Source organism: Penicillium angulare (assembly GCF_028827245.1).
Source record: "Penicillium angulare strain IBT 27051 chromosome Unknown utg000004l_segment0_segment0, whole genome shotgun sequence".
Classification (NCBI taxonomy): Eukaryota; Fungi; Ascomycota; class Eurotiomycetes; order Eurotiales; family Aspergillaceae; genus Penicillium; species Penicillium angulare.
In genome coordinates, this window is record NW_026623163.1 from 7,728,817 (window position 1) to 7,745,727 (window position 16,911).

At 47.6% G+C, this 16,911-nt stretch overlaps 4 protein-coding genes across 4 annotated transcripts; 1 reads left to right on the top strand and 3 right to left on the bottom strand.

Moving 5' to 3' along the window:
• Positions 1 to 1,333: 1,333 nt before the first annotated feature.
• Positions 1,334 to 3,502, bottom strand: N7478_006800 (type I 3-dehydroquinate dehydratase; the record flags this gene model as incomplete). Its single annotated transcript, XM_056923014.1, has 1 exon — positions 1,334 to 3,502. One exon carries the CDS (start codon positions 3,500 to 3,502, stop codon positions 1,334 to 1,336), a length of 2,169 nt encoding a protein of 722 aa, XP_056781051.1.
• Positions 3,503 to 5,812: 2,310 nt separating this feature from the next.
• On the bottom strand, positions 5,813 to 9,384 carry N7478_006801 (dDENN domain protein; the record flags this gene model as incomplete). The annotated part of the gene is made up of 4 exons (XM_056923015.1): positions 5,813 to 5,955; positions 6,018 to 6,272; positions 6,332 to 8,647; positions 8,736 to 9,384. 4 exons carry the CDS (start codon positions 9,382 to 9,384, stop codon positions 5,813 to 5,815), a joined length of 3,363 nt encoding a protein of 1,120 aa, XP_056781052.1.
• A 3,783-nt stretch (positions 9,385 to 13,167) lies between these two features.
• Positions 13,168 to 14,450, bottom strand: N7478_006802 (trafficking protein particle complex subunit 13; the record flags this gene model as incomplete). The annotated part of the gene is made up of 5 exons (XM_056923016.1): positions 13,168 to 13,455; positions 13,542 to 14,060; positions 14,119 to 14,242; positions 14,305 to 14,311; positions 14,381 to 14,450. 5 exons carry the CDS (start codon positions 14,448 to 14,450, stop codon positions 13,168 to 13,170), a joined length of 1,008 nt encoding a protein of 335 aa, XP_056781053.1.
• An 825-nt stretch (positions 14,451 to 15,275) lies between these two features.
• Positions 15,276 to 16,670, top strand: N7478_006803 (RING finger protein; the record flags this gene model as incomplete). Its single annotated transcript, XM_056923017.1, has 6 exons — positions 15,276 to 15,371; positions 15,435 to 15,775; positions 15,828 to 16,009; positions 16,098 to 16,159; positions 16,239 to 16,480; positions 16,538 to 16,670. The coding sequence occupies 6 exons, from the start codon at positions 15,276 to 15,278 to the stop codon at positions 16,668 to 16,670; spliced, it is 1,056 nt and encodes a 351-aa protein (XP_056781054.1).
• Between the last annotated feature and the right edge of the window lie 241 nt (positions 16,671 to 16,911).

Genomic DNA, 16,911 nt, shown 5'->3' on the forward strand with positions numbered 1-16,911 from the left:
ATTATAAAGATAAGGTCCAATCTCTCCCAGATCTGGGGAGCAGGGGGCCTTTGAGGAGAGAAAAGTTGTGGAGAAGGGGAAAATGCGGAGAAAGTGCCACCGGAGTTTTGACTGTTTGCTCACTGCATACACAGTACAGACTACACCAGGACTATGATAGTCAATGCTAGACTGCTTCTCTGCTTCTTATTCTTATCCTTATCCTTATTTTTATTCTTATTCTTCTTCATTAATATCCATTCATTCCCACTATATCCATATTTACCATCCCATCCCATCCCCTCCATCTCTACTATCCCGAGACAGAACCTCGGAGCAGATTACTATTTCCCTCCATTCCCCCGCGCCGTTAGGGTCCTGGGACTCCGAACCGAACCCCAATCATCCCCATGCAGGCTACACCCCTGCACGAGATTCCTACTTTTCATCACGGGAATAAAACCCAAACCAACCTGCATATGTATAATCCCAATGCACAAAGAAAACCCCGCATTTTCTCCTTTCATCATCACCAGCCACTGGAAGCAATCCCTGCAAAAACCACGCAAACTTGGAACTTGGGGGTTTTAATTTTCTCTTTTTCACTTTACTTTAACCCGATCGACAAGCCCTTTACTGTTTTAGAAACGGAAGCTATTCCAAACTTTGTATAGTGTGCATCGTAGCACTCGGTTCTATAGGGACTAGCAGGTTTGGAAATAGCCCAGCCCAATCAGACTAGACCACACTAATCCAGACTAATCCAGACTAATCATCCCCCTCTGTACGGAGTACTGACTTGAACTCTACTGCCGTAGTCTCGGCTATTAGGAGAACAGGTACCCCGTCTTCCCTGTAGATTTGTGCCTTGTTCCTTGTTCCTTGATCGGGGGATTTGATTCTTCAGGGAAACCTTGGTTGTATTACTTGCAGCCAGGATGGAATAAGCCTTTACCCAGCCGAGGGTCTGCACGGGCATTTCTCGGCACTGTTGACCTTGGAAATCAGCCACGTTTGGGATCAAGTGGTTATGTACTTTTTCTGTGCTGGTGGAAATTGTGCCAGTTTCATCGCATTCTGGATTTTGTATTTCCTTGGTTCTCACTGGATCACATCATAATACGATAGGTTCGTGTATATATATATCAAGGAACAGTTAAAATATTGAAATATAATATCATAATGTATGTTTGATACATATCAAGTTCAAGTTCAGTTCCAACCAGAGACTCCCATACTCAAGAAACATGAACCCCAATGCCAGCATCTATCGCATTGCCAGAGCCGACATAAAGAACACGATAAATAGCAAAACAACCATGGAAAACATTTGCCCCCACAGATAGTCTTAATGCTAGAATAAAGGACGCCCAGACGCCATGCGAACAAAGTCAAACGGCACATTCTGCCCAACAAGCAACCGAAGCGTCTCAACCGTAGTCCACGCACTAACATCCTCCGACCCATACGCCATCCACCCAGCACTACTCGCGACTCCTAGGGGATCACCCTTGCGCGGTCCAGTAGTTAAATCCAAATAAACCTTTCCGCGCGTCGAAGGCGGCGAAGACCGACCGTTACTACGATAGTGACGCAGAAGCGGCTGGACCAAGAGAGATTTCTCAGGTGGAAGCGCTGAAACAATCACAAACGGCTGCTCAACCAATTTAACAGATTGAATCGATGTAAATGGTTCCAGGCCCGGAGCAAGGGGTCCAGCAGCCTTAAACCCGACCGTATAAATTGGTCCAACTTCTAAACTGCGCAGGGCAAAGATTGCGGCGGAGGCGTCAGTTTCTGATCCGGCGAGGATAATCGCTGCGCGGCCGCGGTATGCGGAGGGGACATAGTCCCGTGTTAGGGTTGATCGAATGCCTTTCCAGGCGGTGTTTTCGCCGATGAAATGCGCTGTGGCGGTGGCGGTGCCGTTTGGTGTTCCTTCTCTTGATCCGGAGGGGCGGAGGGCGATTGTATCTACGAGACCGATGGCACGGGCTGCGTCGCTTATAGCGGGGATATATGTTGTAGAGCTTGGGATGGGAGGGTTGATTGATGCGCCGCCAAATTGGGGTTGCGTGATGACTGATTCCATGGCACCTTTTGGTCCACGGTCAATAGAGCTGAATGTGTGGGGTAATCCTAGCTCATTGAGACATTTCTCTATGAACATTGAATGTGGCGTTGATCGGAACGAACCGATCGCATATAGATCGCGTTTGGGTAGTTGGCCCATGATGTGGAGTGCTGAGTTGATCTCTGCAGCGGTCAACTGACCTGGAGCTGCGATCATGGGAAGAAGAGGATGTGTGATGGGGGAAAAGACGGTATTGAGTGCACGAGATAATTGGCCCATTTGGCCCATGTTGACGGCAGATAGTAATGGGCCCGGACCACGGCTCTTAACTGTTGAACGGAAATACTCCAGCTCGTAGTTTTCTTCGATGGTAGATACCATGGCGATCATTTTGACAATGTCCGCGTATTTGGTACTCTCAGTGTAGATGCGCTGGGCCTCAGGCGCTATCCACTTCCATGTTCCTGAAAAGTCATGAAAAGCCGACATAATAATACTGTTTCCTTTGGCGTCGGATAGCCGGCGTCGAATATCCTCAGGAAGCCACAGTTCGACATCAACATACTCGACACCCCACCGGATTGCACGTCGCAGGTACTTGTAAAACAAAGCGGGGTCGTCCATTGGGAATTTTCCATTTTCCTTGATACATCTTGTTGTGAATATGATGGGTAACTCCGTATGTTGACGCAGCAGCATTAATTGTCGGCCCACATACTTCAAACTAGGCACTGAGCCAGCCGGCGATCCATCCGATGCAGGCTCAACCAGCAAATCCACACGAATCTCCACTGCATCTGAACCGACCGACAAAATATCCAAATTAGGCAGAGCAGCATGAACATCCGGAAAAGTCGTAGATATGAAATTGGTTCGGGATTTCGTCCGTAGGTCTTCGTGAGGTCTCGTCTGGCCCAAGATAAACGATAAGAAGCGGGTCAAATAGCGTCGCAAAAATGGACTATGAGAGTATAAAAACTCATAATCGCAAGCTTCAGATAATTGATCCTCCGGCGCAGACCCATCCTCCACACAGTGCATATTGATAACCGCAAGACCTGATCGATCGCAACCCTCCAAGCTCCGACCCAATTCTTGCGCCAACACTCCAGCCACGACCGCATTCCCAGCATTTGTAAGTGTCGCCAAGGGCGTTTCTGTTGTCCATGGTTTCCCAAGCACCTCCGCCACCATATGTACTATATGCTCTTGGGTAGGACCGAAGACAACCACAACGGTACGAGTCGGATCGGCAGACGAGGTCGTAAGTCCATTTTTCGAAGCTGAAAATACAGGCGGGGGAGATTCAACGATCGGATCAATATGTCGCATAGAGGAACTTGAAGCATTACTAGCAGCCGCAGAGTCGGGAACCGGTATCGCCGCCGCAGAGACAGCAGTCTCGTCAATCAACGGCGTCGCCATAGGCGGAAGAGCAGAGGGCATCATCGTATAGCCGATCTCAATATTTTCATACTTAATCAAAAAAATCCACCACAAAGCCTGATGGCCGGAAGAGGAAGAAGAGGAAGAAGAGGAAGTAGAAAGGAACCAAGAATAAAAAAAGTCCCAAGCTAGAAGAGATAGAGATGGAGATAGAGTAGTTTTCAAATCAAGAAATCGGAATCGGGGTTCAACCTTCCCCACGCGACGAATTACTCCAACCCCACGTTACGGAGGAGAGAAAAGGGGGGCGCTCGGAAATGAATGGCCCACGGATATCAAAGAGAAAGTGGTATCCGCGTATTCGCGTCGCATAGGCCAAGTGGGTTTTTGAGCCAGGGCTAGGTCTAGGTAGGAGCTGAGGGGGTAGAGTAAAGCGCTGAAAATCGACTGGTGACTGAATCAATTGAAAGGCATTCGGCCGCACAGTAGGTGGGTATAGAGTTTAAGACGGGGAACCATGCGGCAAGAAAGGCCAAGTATCCATGGCGTTGAAACGAGTGCGACATTGGAAGCTGGAAGAAATCGTATCCTCAATGCACGAGAGGATCCATCCGGGGGCGCGGGGGAGAATTGGACGGGGATGCATTTCTCCGCCAATCACAGTGAAGAGAGCCCCTTACTGGGGCAACCTCGGAGAGCTTACCGCTTCAATGTGGGCAAAGAGGATGGTAGAAGGGTGTGAATAGGTTGGAAAATTGATTGATGACTTTTTAGAGAATTAGTTTTTAATATACTCATTCTAATAATTCCATCTAAGGGTCTCTCTTACGGATATGGCCGCTTTAGTCCACCGCCATTCTTGTCTAGCACAACTACCCCAGGTTAATGTAGATCGAAGTACACAATGGAACTCTTCCGTTATGGGTCTTGGCATAACTCTCCAATATGGATGATGGATCCAACATGGCACAGTAACACTCATACAATACTATATGAACCTCGGAATCATATAAAGTCTCTGCAAGCTGATACGGGGAAAATCTCCGATCTAGTGAAAAATCGCATCTAGGCGAGACCAATGAGCAGGCCCGGGTGATCCATTGACTGAATTAGATATAATTGCAGCTCTATGCTGAGTGGCCCATCAACTACGCCCCGAAATTGGACGGCTCCTGATAGGACAAGCACCAGCCTGAGGGCAACAGCGGAGCCAGACTGTGTTCCGTCTTATCTACTACCTACTAATAGTACATAAAGAGAATCTAGCCCTGAACCTCGTATGGCCTGGGCTCGCCACTGGAACCTAAAAGGTGACAGGATAGTAAATCCATAATAGATATCATGATATACACACAGCTTCAAAATATCCTTATATAACTGGAAGTAGGATTGAGTCCATATTCACAGGTCAAATACATCATTAAAGCATCCAAATACAAAGTTTCTATCCTTCCAGCCGTGTAGGATTCCACCCGATGACAATGATCCGAAATGACAAGGGTCGTTGTATCATAACACAATGCTGAGAAGAGAAAGGGAAAAGGAAATAAGAGATAAGAAATAAGAATCAACTAGAAGGTTCGCCGCCCACTGTACGTCAAACATATCATTGGCAAGAAACGAGAGAAAAAATACCAGCCGAATCAAGGGGGTATTGGGTAGTAAAGATCATGACAAAAATAACAAAATCTGCAGGAGCTCTGCCCACTAAATCAAACAATGTATCACGCAATATGAAGAAATCAGCCCATATTCCGCTTTTTGGCTTTGTTCTATCCATCGGGCATCAAGCCGGAGGTAACACTATGTACGAGAAAAAGAAAGCCCAGAGGTGGAGGGGAAGAAGTCATATCGACGAGGCGAGATGACGATGATCCCCATGAATATGTGGAATGGTATCTGCACCATTCCACGAAAGGGGAAAAGGCCTGATGGGAGAGTAAAGAGTAGAAGGGGTGGCATGCGTTATCAGGCCTACCAATTGTGGAAAATCATCAACAGTGGCATCCCAAGTGATGCAGTTGGCCCCGCAAAGGGCATGCATCAGGAGCAATAAAGTAGGAAGACGCGGATAGCAAAGAACTCAAAACGAAATTTGAGAGGATCGGGAGGGGGGAAGTTGCAGCCCAACCAGCGGACTGTCTTTCGGGCTGCATGATTGTTCATCTCAGATGAACATGACCGGCATCATCCAGGGATAGATTATCCGTCAAGACGGAACATGAGCATCGTATCAGCTTTCGGGAGAGTCGATTCCGAGCCTAAGAACAAGCATGGGAGTTTCGAATGGACTGGAGTTGATGAAGGGGTGGCCCACACGGTCACAGCAAGCAGGGAGTATGTCCGGATGATCTCTCGAGAAATTCACACCAATTAGCTTGGCGGAGAGATCGCCAGGCCATTCATAAGCTTAGGTAAAGGCTTTCGGCGGGCAGTGTTTGCTGCCTTTGAAACCCGAGGAGCTCCGTGTATCATGCGGGGTTCTTTCATCAGACTTGTATCCAATTTAGACGGGGCTATATCTTTGTTGTTAGTTGATGCAAGGGATTGAAGCGAAGAACATGTTATCGTATCTTACCTCGGGTGCTAATGCGGCTGTAATCCTGAGAGAGATTCTGCTGACTACGGCTGTTGGGGGCAAAGAATGTCGCGTTCGCAGTCCGCCATAGGTGGTTGGATGTGTCGGACAAGAAATCGGTTGTAGACCGACCAGAAAAGATTGATGTCCGCCCACGATTGCGTTTAGACAGAACAATTTCATCGAAGAGTGCCATCTTAGAGTCCTTGGCCTTGGGGCTTGTTCTCTCACGCTCAGCGATAAATTCATTGAAGCCTGAAGAGGTCAGTGTCAGCTGATGTCAGAGTGAAATTGTGAATCAATCCGGGACTTACCTTGAGTCTGCTGCATGATTGCAATATACTCAGCATGTTCATGTGGAAGGCTCTTCATGAAGGATTCCATGCTAAAAGTGTAATACAACCCAGCCTTCTTCTTCTCCCCAGTCGCGGGCACAAGATGCTTCTTGTATGTATAGAATAAACTGGCAAAACATCTGACAAATGCAGCCCGAATCTGATCTGGGTGGAACGCAGCCTCACACACGAGACAGACCTGAGAGGCACAGCGGTTGTGAATAGTCATCTTACAAGCAGAACATTTGTACATTCCCTCATCGGCTCGCTCGTCGCAGATAGCACAAATAACCTTGTCGTCCATTGGCTGGATCTGGAAAAGATGTCCCTCGACCCAGCAGGTGCCTTCTGAATTGCCGACTGGCTGAATTGATGCCTGTGGGACAATTGTGGATGCAGCAATAGTGGATTGAGCATATACAGATGGCGCATAAGTAGAGCCGGCACCATAGTCCGTGTTCAATGTTGTGACTGACAGGTTTGATGTATGTCCCAGGAATGGTGCACTTGGACGTCGGTTCATACCAAACGACGAGCTTCTCCTAGATGCAGCATCGAAATGTCCAGAGCGTTTTTCTCGCAACGAAGCTTGCAAAGCCATACCCGAATCATTCCGCGATGAAGGCGTAGGAGGAGGCGGAGGGAAATGTCCTGAAGTCGGCGAACTCTCCCTTGGAGATGGCGGAGAGGCCCCAGCTCTGGATCCCGTACTCGTTCCAGGGCGCTCGTGACTCTTTGACGAATAACCTCTGGATGAAGCTTGTTCATGGCGTGCGTGAAGGAAAGCATTAAAGATTGGAGGCTGATAGGAGTTCGGAACCACCGCAGCTGAGCCAAACGCGCTGGAGTTGAGGCCCACATACTTGGCTAGGTTCGTTGCCGGTGCTTTGGAGTTATAAGTAGCCGGTGTCTCAGTTAGGAAGGAATCCCAAGGATACGTCTCAATGGCATACGCAGGTGGCCCAGTCGGAACACCGCAGCGGCTATGATGAGGGGCAGCTAATTGCAAGAGCGACAGCAGCTTTTTGCGCTGGTGACGAGGAAGTGGAGTGGGGCGCAAAGTACTCTCAATCATGTCGTTGTCGAGGTCAACCAAGACGAAGTCGTCGGACGGAAGTTCAACTTTCTCATACCGACGTTCAATTCCAACAATATAGGGACAAGGCGCTTCAATGGCCTGAACCAGGCGAGCAGGGAGGACTGGAATCAATACACCAGCCCATTGTAAGGGGAAAAGAAGATCCACCAAAGCCCTCGTTGCAAGATAAAGCATAGAAGTGTGCGAAGACAAGAAAATTATACGAGATTCCGTGAGAGCGTACTCGAACAAGATGATAATATTTGCAACGGAAAGTGTTCGGAACAATGCGTAAAGGTCGGTGTTGCGAGACCCAGGAAGCTCATTGGATGCTTCTTTCCGGGCGAACAGTCGTAACTCTCTGATCGAAAGTTCGACTTGAGTCTTTGATGAGATAGGGCAGAATGCCTCTGTACAAAGATTCATCACATAACGTTCCAGTGGCTGCCAGACACCCATCCGCGGGGAACTAGGTGGCACACGTTGAACAGCGTTTTCAGTCATTGGCACAACGATACCCTTCAGCCACTCTTTCCAGAAGCTTGTCATTGTGCTCTCCCGGCCCATGACACCGTAGGCTCGAGGGATCCAAAATCCAGTATCACCATCTGTAAGGCCCTCGATCTTCGAAGCCGCGCCATGTCGAACGGGGCGCAGTAGGTCAGTCATGAGACCAATTTTCTCTTCAACTGCGCTGATTTCGTCTTCGAGCTGTTCACGAGATTCAGAGCCCGAGGGCACGTTTGGCAGCTGTGCAAGAAGTTGTGATAGCTTGGCACGCTCGGAGGCCAATCTTTCACCCAGGCTCGCGGCTAGCTCACGCTCCTCGTCCGTCATGTTGTCCTTGCGCCATTCTTCGCAACGTTTCTCTAGTTCATCTGCGGCTTGGGAATTCAGAGGAATCCAAATTATGACACAAATTGCATGAAGTTTGGATCCATTTTCGGTTGTCATAGCAAATCCGTGCCAAGTAGATCGAGGTCGCTCATCGGAGGATACGATATTGATATCATTCGGGAACGCAAACATAGGAACATAGTCTGGGAAGTTTCCACGCTGCTTCAGCTCATCGGACATATCGCGGGTCGGGTATCGATCTAACAGGACGGGTTCGAATCGTCGTTTTAACGGATGCATCGACGGTGAAAATTCGAGCGGTTGTGGTACTGGAATAACAGAGTTATAGTTGCTGAGTCGTCGTGACGTTCGTACCGAAGCTGAAGACATTGACTGTTAGCGTTATCAAACCACGGATGTCGATGATAGCAGGCACCGATAGAACCCTATGAAAACAGATCTACTTACCATGGCGAGCAATTGACGGCTGTCTCTTCATACTATTCATATCCCGGAATGCCATGTGTCGACGAACACTCCCGATACCGGACCTGAGAAGACCCGGCGATCCTTGGGAAGCTGGATCCTCAGAAACAATCTTCTGAGTTCGAACGCGCGATCGCGGACGAGAATTCTGAGTGATAGCGCCGGCGCTCACATTCAAATCTGTCAAGAAAGTATCTCTCTCCGACGCGAACTTAACCAGAGCTTGGTCAAAATCGAAATCGTCGGAGAATAACGCGGAGGCGCGCAGCGGTGACGACGCGCCCTTAACGGTAACACTGCTTCGATTACTACTGGCACCATTGGTCTGGCCCGAATCTCTCGACAGCGTTGACAATCGTTGTTGGGAAGCGCGCCGAGTGGCACTAGCACCCGTGAATAGCGTCGAGGTGGGCCGGGAAGCACCATCCGCGGGTTCCTCCTGTTCAGCATCTGCATCTTCCTGGATAGCATCGGTGAGAGCGGGCCCAGGAGAAGCAGCACCGTTTATCCGATACTCATCACCGAGTCGCCTATAAGTATCCAGAACCTCGGATCCATCTAGACCGGCGATCCAAAAGTAATCGGCCAGAGGAGCACCCTCTAAGGAGCTGGTGGAACTTGAAGAAGGCATCGTAAACTCGTCACAGGTGGTCAATTACCCTGAATGGTCGATGTTCCACCGGAAACCCCTCTCTTGTCACCACATGGACTGCAGAATCTCCAAGTTTTTATCAATCAGGGATAGATAGAGAGATTGGCGGTAGGAAACGTGCGCGCGCGGGGAAAACGACGGAACGGCGGGGGGGGGGACGGCAGAGACCAAGCGAAGTCGGTTATTTTTCTTGCCCACAAGAATTGATTGACCTAGGACAGACTCTTTGCAAGGGTTTTTTTCGATTGAGGGATTTGGTAAACGGGGGGGGGGGGGTAGGGGGGGGGAAAGGAGAAATTCGGGAGGGGCGAGGGGTTTAGTGAGCGAAGATCAAATTTGGGGTGGGTTTTTCGATGTATGGATGTGGTATTATTGGTGACGAAGGTTGACGAAGGGGGTGAAAAACGAGAGATGAATGATAAACGTTGAGGACAAAGTCAGAAAGAATTAGAAAATAGGAAAAAAGAAATAGAAAAATTTAAAATAAAATAAAATAAATAAAAAAGACCAGAAAAGCAAAAATAAAGAAAACAGAAAGAAAAATGGAATCAAAAAAAGCACCGGAAGCACCTGGGCACCTAAGCACTGTACGAATGTGGGGATTCTTACGAGGATTGTAGTATAGCTTGAACTATATACTATATAGTACTTTATTATTCTTTACTCTGGCGAGTCAGATGTCTCAATAGAATCATCCTTCAGTTCCCAGCCTTTTGTCTACTTCTATCAACTCTCTATTTTCTACAGAAGTCAATCCTTCATGAAGTTACATGGCGGATGCTTTGCGTACTGGTAATGCGGTTACTAGTGGGTAAAGGAGCTTTAGTCTCGCGGCACAGACCAAGTCCTTTGTAGCTCCTGCACACGCACGCCCCGAACATGTTTCTCCACTGAGTACGGAGTACATGTGCGGAATGTGCTTACAATTAGAATTGGAGGGGACTTACTGTGGAAACCTCTGGTCTATATCCATATTCAATACCATATCTCATTATGATCATTGTCCCCATTGGCAGATCATACAAGGTCTGATACGGGAGAGCATCCTGCAGACCATTTAAGGAGATTCCACACGGGAGACAACCCAATCCGCGTTGAACAGGCTCTACATTATAATGATAAGCATATTTCAAGGTTTGAATAGAAAATTATAAAAATAAAACAAAAATTAAAATAAAATAATTTCTTCTGATCATCCTCGGTACGGGGTACGGGGTACAAATCCTGAGATTGACAGTGGTTCAAGGTTTGATATCACATATTATCACACAATTAAAATCTGTATAAATGCAACCTCCTCGGTTGTCTCCACCAACAACCATTGATTCAGCTGGCAAGCTGATCGGTTCGGTGGAGCTGAAATCAACTCATATGAACCGTCGCGACTTAATTTCTTTATCAGCCAGCTAGCTACTCGGGCCCCAAAGAACCCGAAACACCCGGGCTGGAGACCCAGTAGGGTTCCATGGTTGAAAAGTTCATCAACGCCCACAAACTCATGCTCAGTTAGGTACTTGCCGAGCGAGATTTGCCATAGCGAACTTAATGCAACCCCTGGAAATCCTTCAACGGCCCAAGCAATTAATAGTATGGGTTTTCTTAGGGCCTCGGGACGTACTTCACATATATTTGGGGGCGAAATTGCTAGCATTTTGTATCGTGTGCTTTTCTTTTTCTGTTTGTTTTTCTACTTTCTATGGCGTGAGACATGGCGTTCTTAGAGTCGCTGATCTTATTGGTGTGGGTTTTACTTATAAAGCCATTATGACATCTTTCAAAGGTTTTATTCTTGCGTTTGCGGAAACTATCCACCGGGCTGCTGTCGCCTATTTTTCAGATTTATTGACTTCGCGGGACAGGGGGTTAGTTCCTAGAGGCAAAAGGGAGACTGGTCGGGGACTCCCGAAGTTAAGAAGTTGCATATCGGTGGCTGTCTTTTTACTGCGAACCCTGGTCTACATGCCGATAGTTCGTCCGGGGATAGTGGTTCCCTATATTCGCATATCGTATAGCCCCATTGTAACACGAGACGTTTCTTATAACCCCAAAGTCCCTTTATACTTCGTTTTATGTCTCTCACTACTTCGCTTCTATCACTCTGCTGGACCTTTTGAGTCAGGAGTCAACCAAGCGGAGGCCTGTGCCTCTGGGGGAGCCGATCCCTACTCAACCCGGTGGGATGTGGAGCACTGAGGGGTGCGAAATTCTCAAAGTGATTACCAGATTACCAGAATTATGCATCTTGAATACATATGCTATACAGACACTGATAACCATGGTAGGATGTAGCTCATACTCTGAGCCCCGTTCTCGTCTGGAGTGTTCCTCGCCTTCCCTTACCTACTCTTTTTCTGTGCTGTCTGTATTTTGTATCTGTACAGCTACACTGCTATGTATGCCGTACATTATGCCCGTCTCCTCTCCGTCTCCCGATTGGCGGTGACTTTTCAAACGCCCACAGCCCCCCGTCACACAGACTGAGGGGCTGCAGGAGAACCTTACGTGGAGGCGTATCGGGTGTCGATGCACCGGTAGCCCTTTTAGACCATCTGCAGGCGACAAAGGCTACGGCAAGGTTATCCCAACCTGCGTCTAGGATACTTAATCTTACATAGAACGTACATGTAAAACAGCGGTGGGCGATGCATCCTTCCAAGATTGCTAATGCCCAAAATACTGTAAAGATCGAGTTCTTTTTGGAAGAGCGGGATATTTGATTTAATTCCCTCCCACGCATGTTCAGCCATGTCTTTGGCTTGCGCAAGACATTGGATATTCAATAATGATAAAAAAAATGGATTGGGCAGAGAAAAAGCATGTATCGATTTCCTATTTTCTATTTTCTCCATGGCTCCATCGCAACATCTAGATTGTTCTTCTTCCCTGTTTTGTGGTCTAGACAAAGTCGGAGCTGAAAATCCCAGCGGGCTAGATCCGTGCCTGGTTTATCAGGTGATGCGCTCTACTGGGTCTAGAACTCGCCATTTTACACTGTGGGATTTAGTCGTCGATTCTGAGGTTCTAAATCCTTGTCTTTGAAACTTCTCATGTATTATGTATCTACTCATATTAATTACACTACTGTATGTATACCCAAGCTGTTCTTTATCTATCCTACGGAATTTTGCAGACCGGGTGTCAGGCATCTTGAAAGGAATCCATCTCCGAGCCTGCTGCTGTCGTGGAACCTTTACTTGCCTAGACAAGCACGAGCTGCATGGCAAAGCCGTCTTCCGATCCCCCCTTCCCATGTTGGTAGCGCTGGGGCGCGGCTCGGTAGATACGACACCCAAGGGGCTGAAGACCCAATGCCTGGTGTTTAGCTGGCCCACTAACCTCGTGCCTCACTACCGAATGCTTACTTGACTATTCTATTTACAGCATTAGTCTAATCCATCAAGCGCAGTTTAGTTGGCTCTACTCCGTGCAATGTATGCCCTATGATAATACAATAATAGATCATCTACGTGGCAAGGCACCATTGGTACATTGCAAGTTGGATACATCAGACCACCTCAAACAAATATGATACCCATCATAGTAATGAAATGAGATGTGAAATCTGGCAGAAATCTCTTTTCGTTCTGACCAATTAGTGTATGTACCTAGTGTTATCATTTCAAGTAATCTCATCCTTCGTCCCTTCTCCCACCAACAGCACGCTTGTGTCCTGCATCCAAAACGGCTATCTGCACGGGGACTCGGCTGGTATAACGTCACACTGCGGGGCAAGCAATTCTATCAGGTTCCCAGTGCTCACCTTTATGTACGTTTCCGGCTCATCAAGTTCCCGGTAGTCAGGAACCCCTTGTCCCCCATGGCGCCTCGCCATTCAATCGACAATTGGCCCAGGGTGGCGCGGCCTTCTTTCCGGAGATCCTTCTGAAGAGCTTCCAGGCCCTCTTGATGCCCATCCTCCTGTTCCACCAAAAATGCAATCTGCAACACGTCGCGCGGATTTAACGTTGGAGATACCGAGGCGCCCTCATCCAAGGCATCCCAATTCAACGATTGAGATTTGAACGGTGGCTTGGGTGCTAATCTAGTTTGCTGTTGAATGCGTCAGCCAAGAATCCTTGGTGTTTGAAATTTGGGCGACCCAGTCGAAACAGTTATGCCCAACGATATTAACGTACCTTGACCACGACAGCGCCATCCCCTACATTTTCCAGTTGTGCTTCCAAGGCAAAACGAAGCAAACGTGTTTTTCCATACGGGCCCAGCGACTTGTTATCCACTTCCAATGGCGGAAGTTCCGATGCCTTCGTCCGAACGCTAAGGCATGGCTGCGCAACAAACTGGTACAGCTTACGGAATGTCCGTACTCGACCACTAGCAGCTTGCGATCCCTGACCAATCCTAGTCTCTGAATAACTGACACTAACGGCAAGAATATGATTTCCCTCTTCTTTCAGGTCATATCGAACGATCTTTTGTAATGATTCACCGATCTTTAGTCCCTCAGTTTGCGCCGAATCGGTCGCTGGATCGAGCTCCAGAGAGGCCACAGATGAGGGTGTTTGCATCTCAGCCACAATGCGGACTGATGTCACAGACCGCCCGGTATCATCTTCGCTCATTTCATTATTTGCGCTAAGTGTGCAGGCGAAGGTTTCGCCCACGTAGACCGATCCAAAGGCCGGGGGAAGTGTAAGCTGTGTCCGGTATCAGCCAAATAATCCTTACATGTATAATTTGTAAGGACCAACCCACAATAGGTGTGATTATAAATTGATCATCGAACTCCGCTGATGAGTGGGCTAACGAGGCTTTGGGAGAGATCTTCGTATTGGCGGCGGGGAGGGGGGATTGGTGGGATAACGAAGGTCGAGAAAGACTGTAATCTGTCAGTATTCTTATTTCTCCTCCTATATCATATGTAGAGTCGAATAAGCACACCGTAGTACTGGATATTGGCAACATTGTTAGTTTCTTGTCCACCTGCGACGTCACTTGCCTGATTAGAGTTACCTACCTTTCAGGGACACTGCGTGGGGCTCCTTTTGAGCATCAGCGCCCGATAGAGCTCGTGGGCGTGCCATCATTGCGATGCTATAAGCTTAAAATCAAATGTTTGAAGCAGGCCCAGCATCCTTAGCGGATCATCTTGATCAACAGGTTGAGCGATTGCATATGCCCGGACTGATAGCGATAACGCTTGACAAACAGTGCAAACACATTATCCCCAAAGTGGGGGGCGTTGGCGCCTTCCAGTATACAATGTGTTGTTTTCTCTGCTCATTTGAGAACTTGAACATCATGGTCAATGAAAGAAAGAAATAAATAAATAAAAGAACCCTTTAAAAAAAACTACCGTCTCAGATAGACTCAGACATCACATTCTCTTGTGGACGCAAAATGATTAGGCCACTTTGTCTCGGAGATCTACCATTGTCTGGGGAAGAAGTGGGAACAAAGCACTTACTCCCTCCTCAACCCCCAGATGTAGTATCACTTTGGATTCTTTGCTTGAACTTATAAATTGGCTTTAAGTACTTAAACTAGCTAGAGTAGTAGGTAGTTTGATAGTTTGATTGTAATTGGTCCTTTCGTCTTGTATTCCTGCCTAGATTAATCTTCTAGGTTGCAACTGTGACCGTTGTTGTGAATATCGTACTAACCAAATTTGGAAATCGGAGCTATCCTTCACTCTAGGTGTTAACCATCTTCAAATTTGCATCGTTCATTCCCTCCAAGTTCTTCAAATTCTTCTCTTTCCTTGCCCAATTGCAAATTGCAATATCTTGAGATACACACTGGCAGGTAAGCACAGATTCCCACTCATTGACTTCTTTTCGGCGACGTCACCGCTGAATCTCAATATCCTTTACTAAAGTATGAAATCAAGCATGTCAGAAAACAGCCAAAGTATGGCTGCACAAGACTCGGAGATGATTCCCTCCGTTCAACTACCAGAGATCAAACCGCAGGCAGCTCGACGGCGCCAACAAGCTCGCAAGGCCAAGGTAAACTTGAAAACCCCAAGTCTCTCTGATACAGCCTCGTGAACCTTGCCAACCCAGTCACAGAATGAGATAAAGGCGAGTCTGCATGCTGGCGTGGCCAAACCTCCAGCTCAGTGCAAGAGGGCAGCTCGAAAAGCTGTCACAAAGACCCCTAGCCCCTCACATGCAGCCTCAACAGGCCTCTTGACTCCCCCACCGAGCAAAAGAAAAGCGACTGTCGAAGCTGACGCTACCGAGGGGGATCAATCAAATGGCGAAGTCGAAACGTCTTCCAAGAAAACCACAGTCCAAGGCACGAAGCAGAAAAAGCTATCATGGACTCCAAAGGAGAATCGTGCAAAACCCTTCATTGAAGTGCCCCCGAAAAAAGTCCTGGACAAACTACGCTTTGCCGACATGGAGAGGTAGTAAAAAGCCTAAATTTGTTCGTATTTGCATTCGCTTACGAGAACCTAGAACGTACGTTGTGGGGTACCAAGCAAAGGGCTTAAAGGAAGGTGAGAATCCAGAGATAACCTTTGACTTTGTCGGTTCCACTGGAAACCTGTACAAGACCGTTATTCGGAAGGTGCCATCGTGCAATTGTCCGGACAAACGGTTCAGACCTCAAAACCCACAATGCAAGCACATAATCTATGGTAAGTACAACAATCCCTATGACTTCTGACTCGTTTTTATTATTATCCAATTATTCTTACCGTGCCTTTTTGTTGATCGCATGTTCAGCTCTTGTTCATACCTTGAAAGCCCCGGCACACCTTCAGTACCAAGCGGCTTTGTTGGCCTCGGTAAGTGACTAGAAAACTGACCCTTTCCGAATTGAACCCTCGAGGTATAACGAACTCATTTCTAATCAATTTGATGCAGGAAATTAATGAAATGTGGCAAGAGTGTTCTCTGAGCCAAGTGAAGTCGACCTCTACAGAGGACAACGACGGCAAGCGGAAGCCAATTGAAGGGGACTGTCCTATCTGCTTCATGGAGTTAAAGACAGGAGAAAATACTGTTTGGTGTCAATCATCCTGTGGTAATAACGTCCACAAGGCCTGCTTTGATCAATGGGCGATTCGAAGCAGATTGACTTCTTCCGGTGTTCGATGTGTTTACTGGTAAGTGTTCGACGGGAAGGTCTCGAGACGACCATGAACTGACTCTAGGCTGTTTAGTCGTGCCGAGTGGGGAAACGAAAACGAAAAGCGCGTTGATGCCCTTCGAAAAAACGCTGTCATAGGGCCAGGTGGATACCGCAATGTCGGGTTCGGGCTCGATCTCCAACGTGGTATGAATACAACCCTGTAATATGCCCCTCTAGTATATTTCAAGTTGTCATCGTCCACTAATATTCATCGGCTCAAAATAGACTATTCGATGTACTCGCGTTCCTCAACTTTCCAACAATAGTCCTGCTCTGGGCGGCAAGTTGATCCTGATCCTGTTATCTAAAGGAGCTGGATTTCACACTTGACAATTAAGAGGGAAGCGAAGTTCCAGGTTGCGCGAAGGGTGAGTCGGCCAAAGAAGAGCAATTTTAATCAGCATG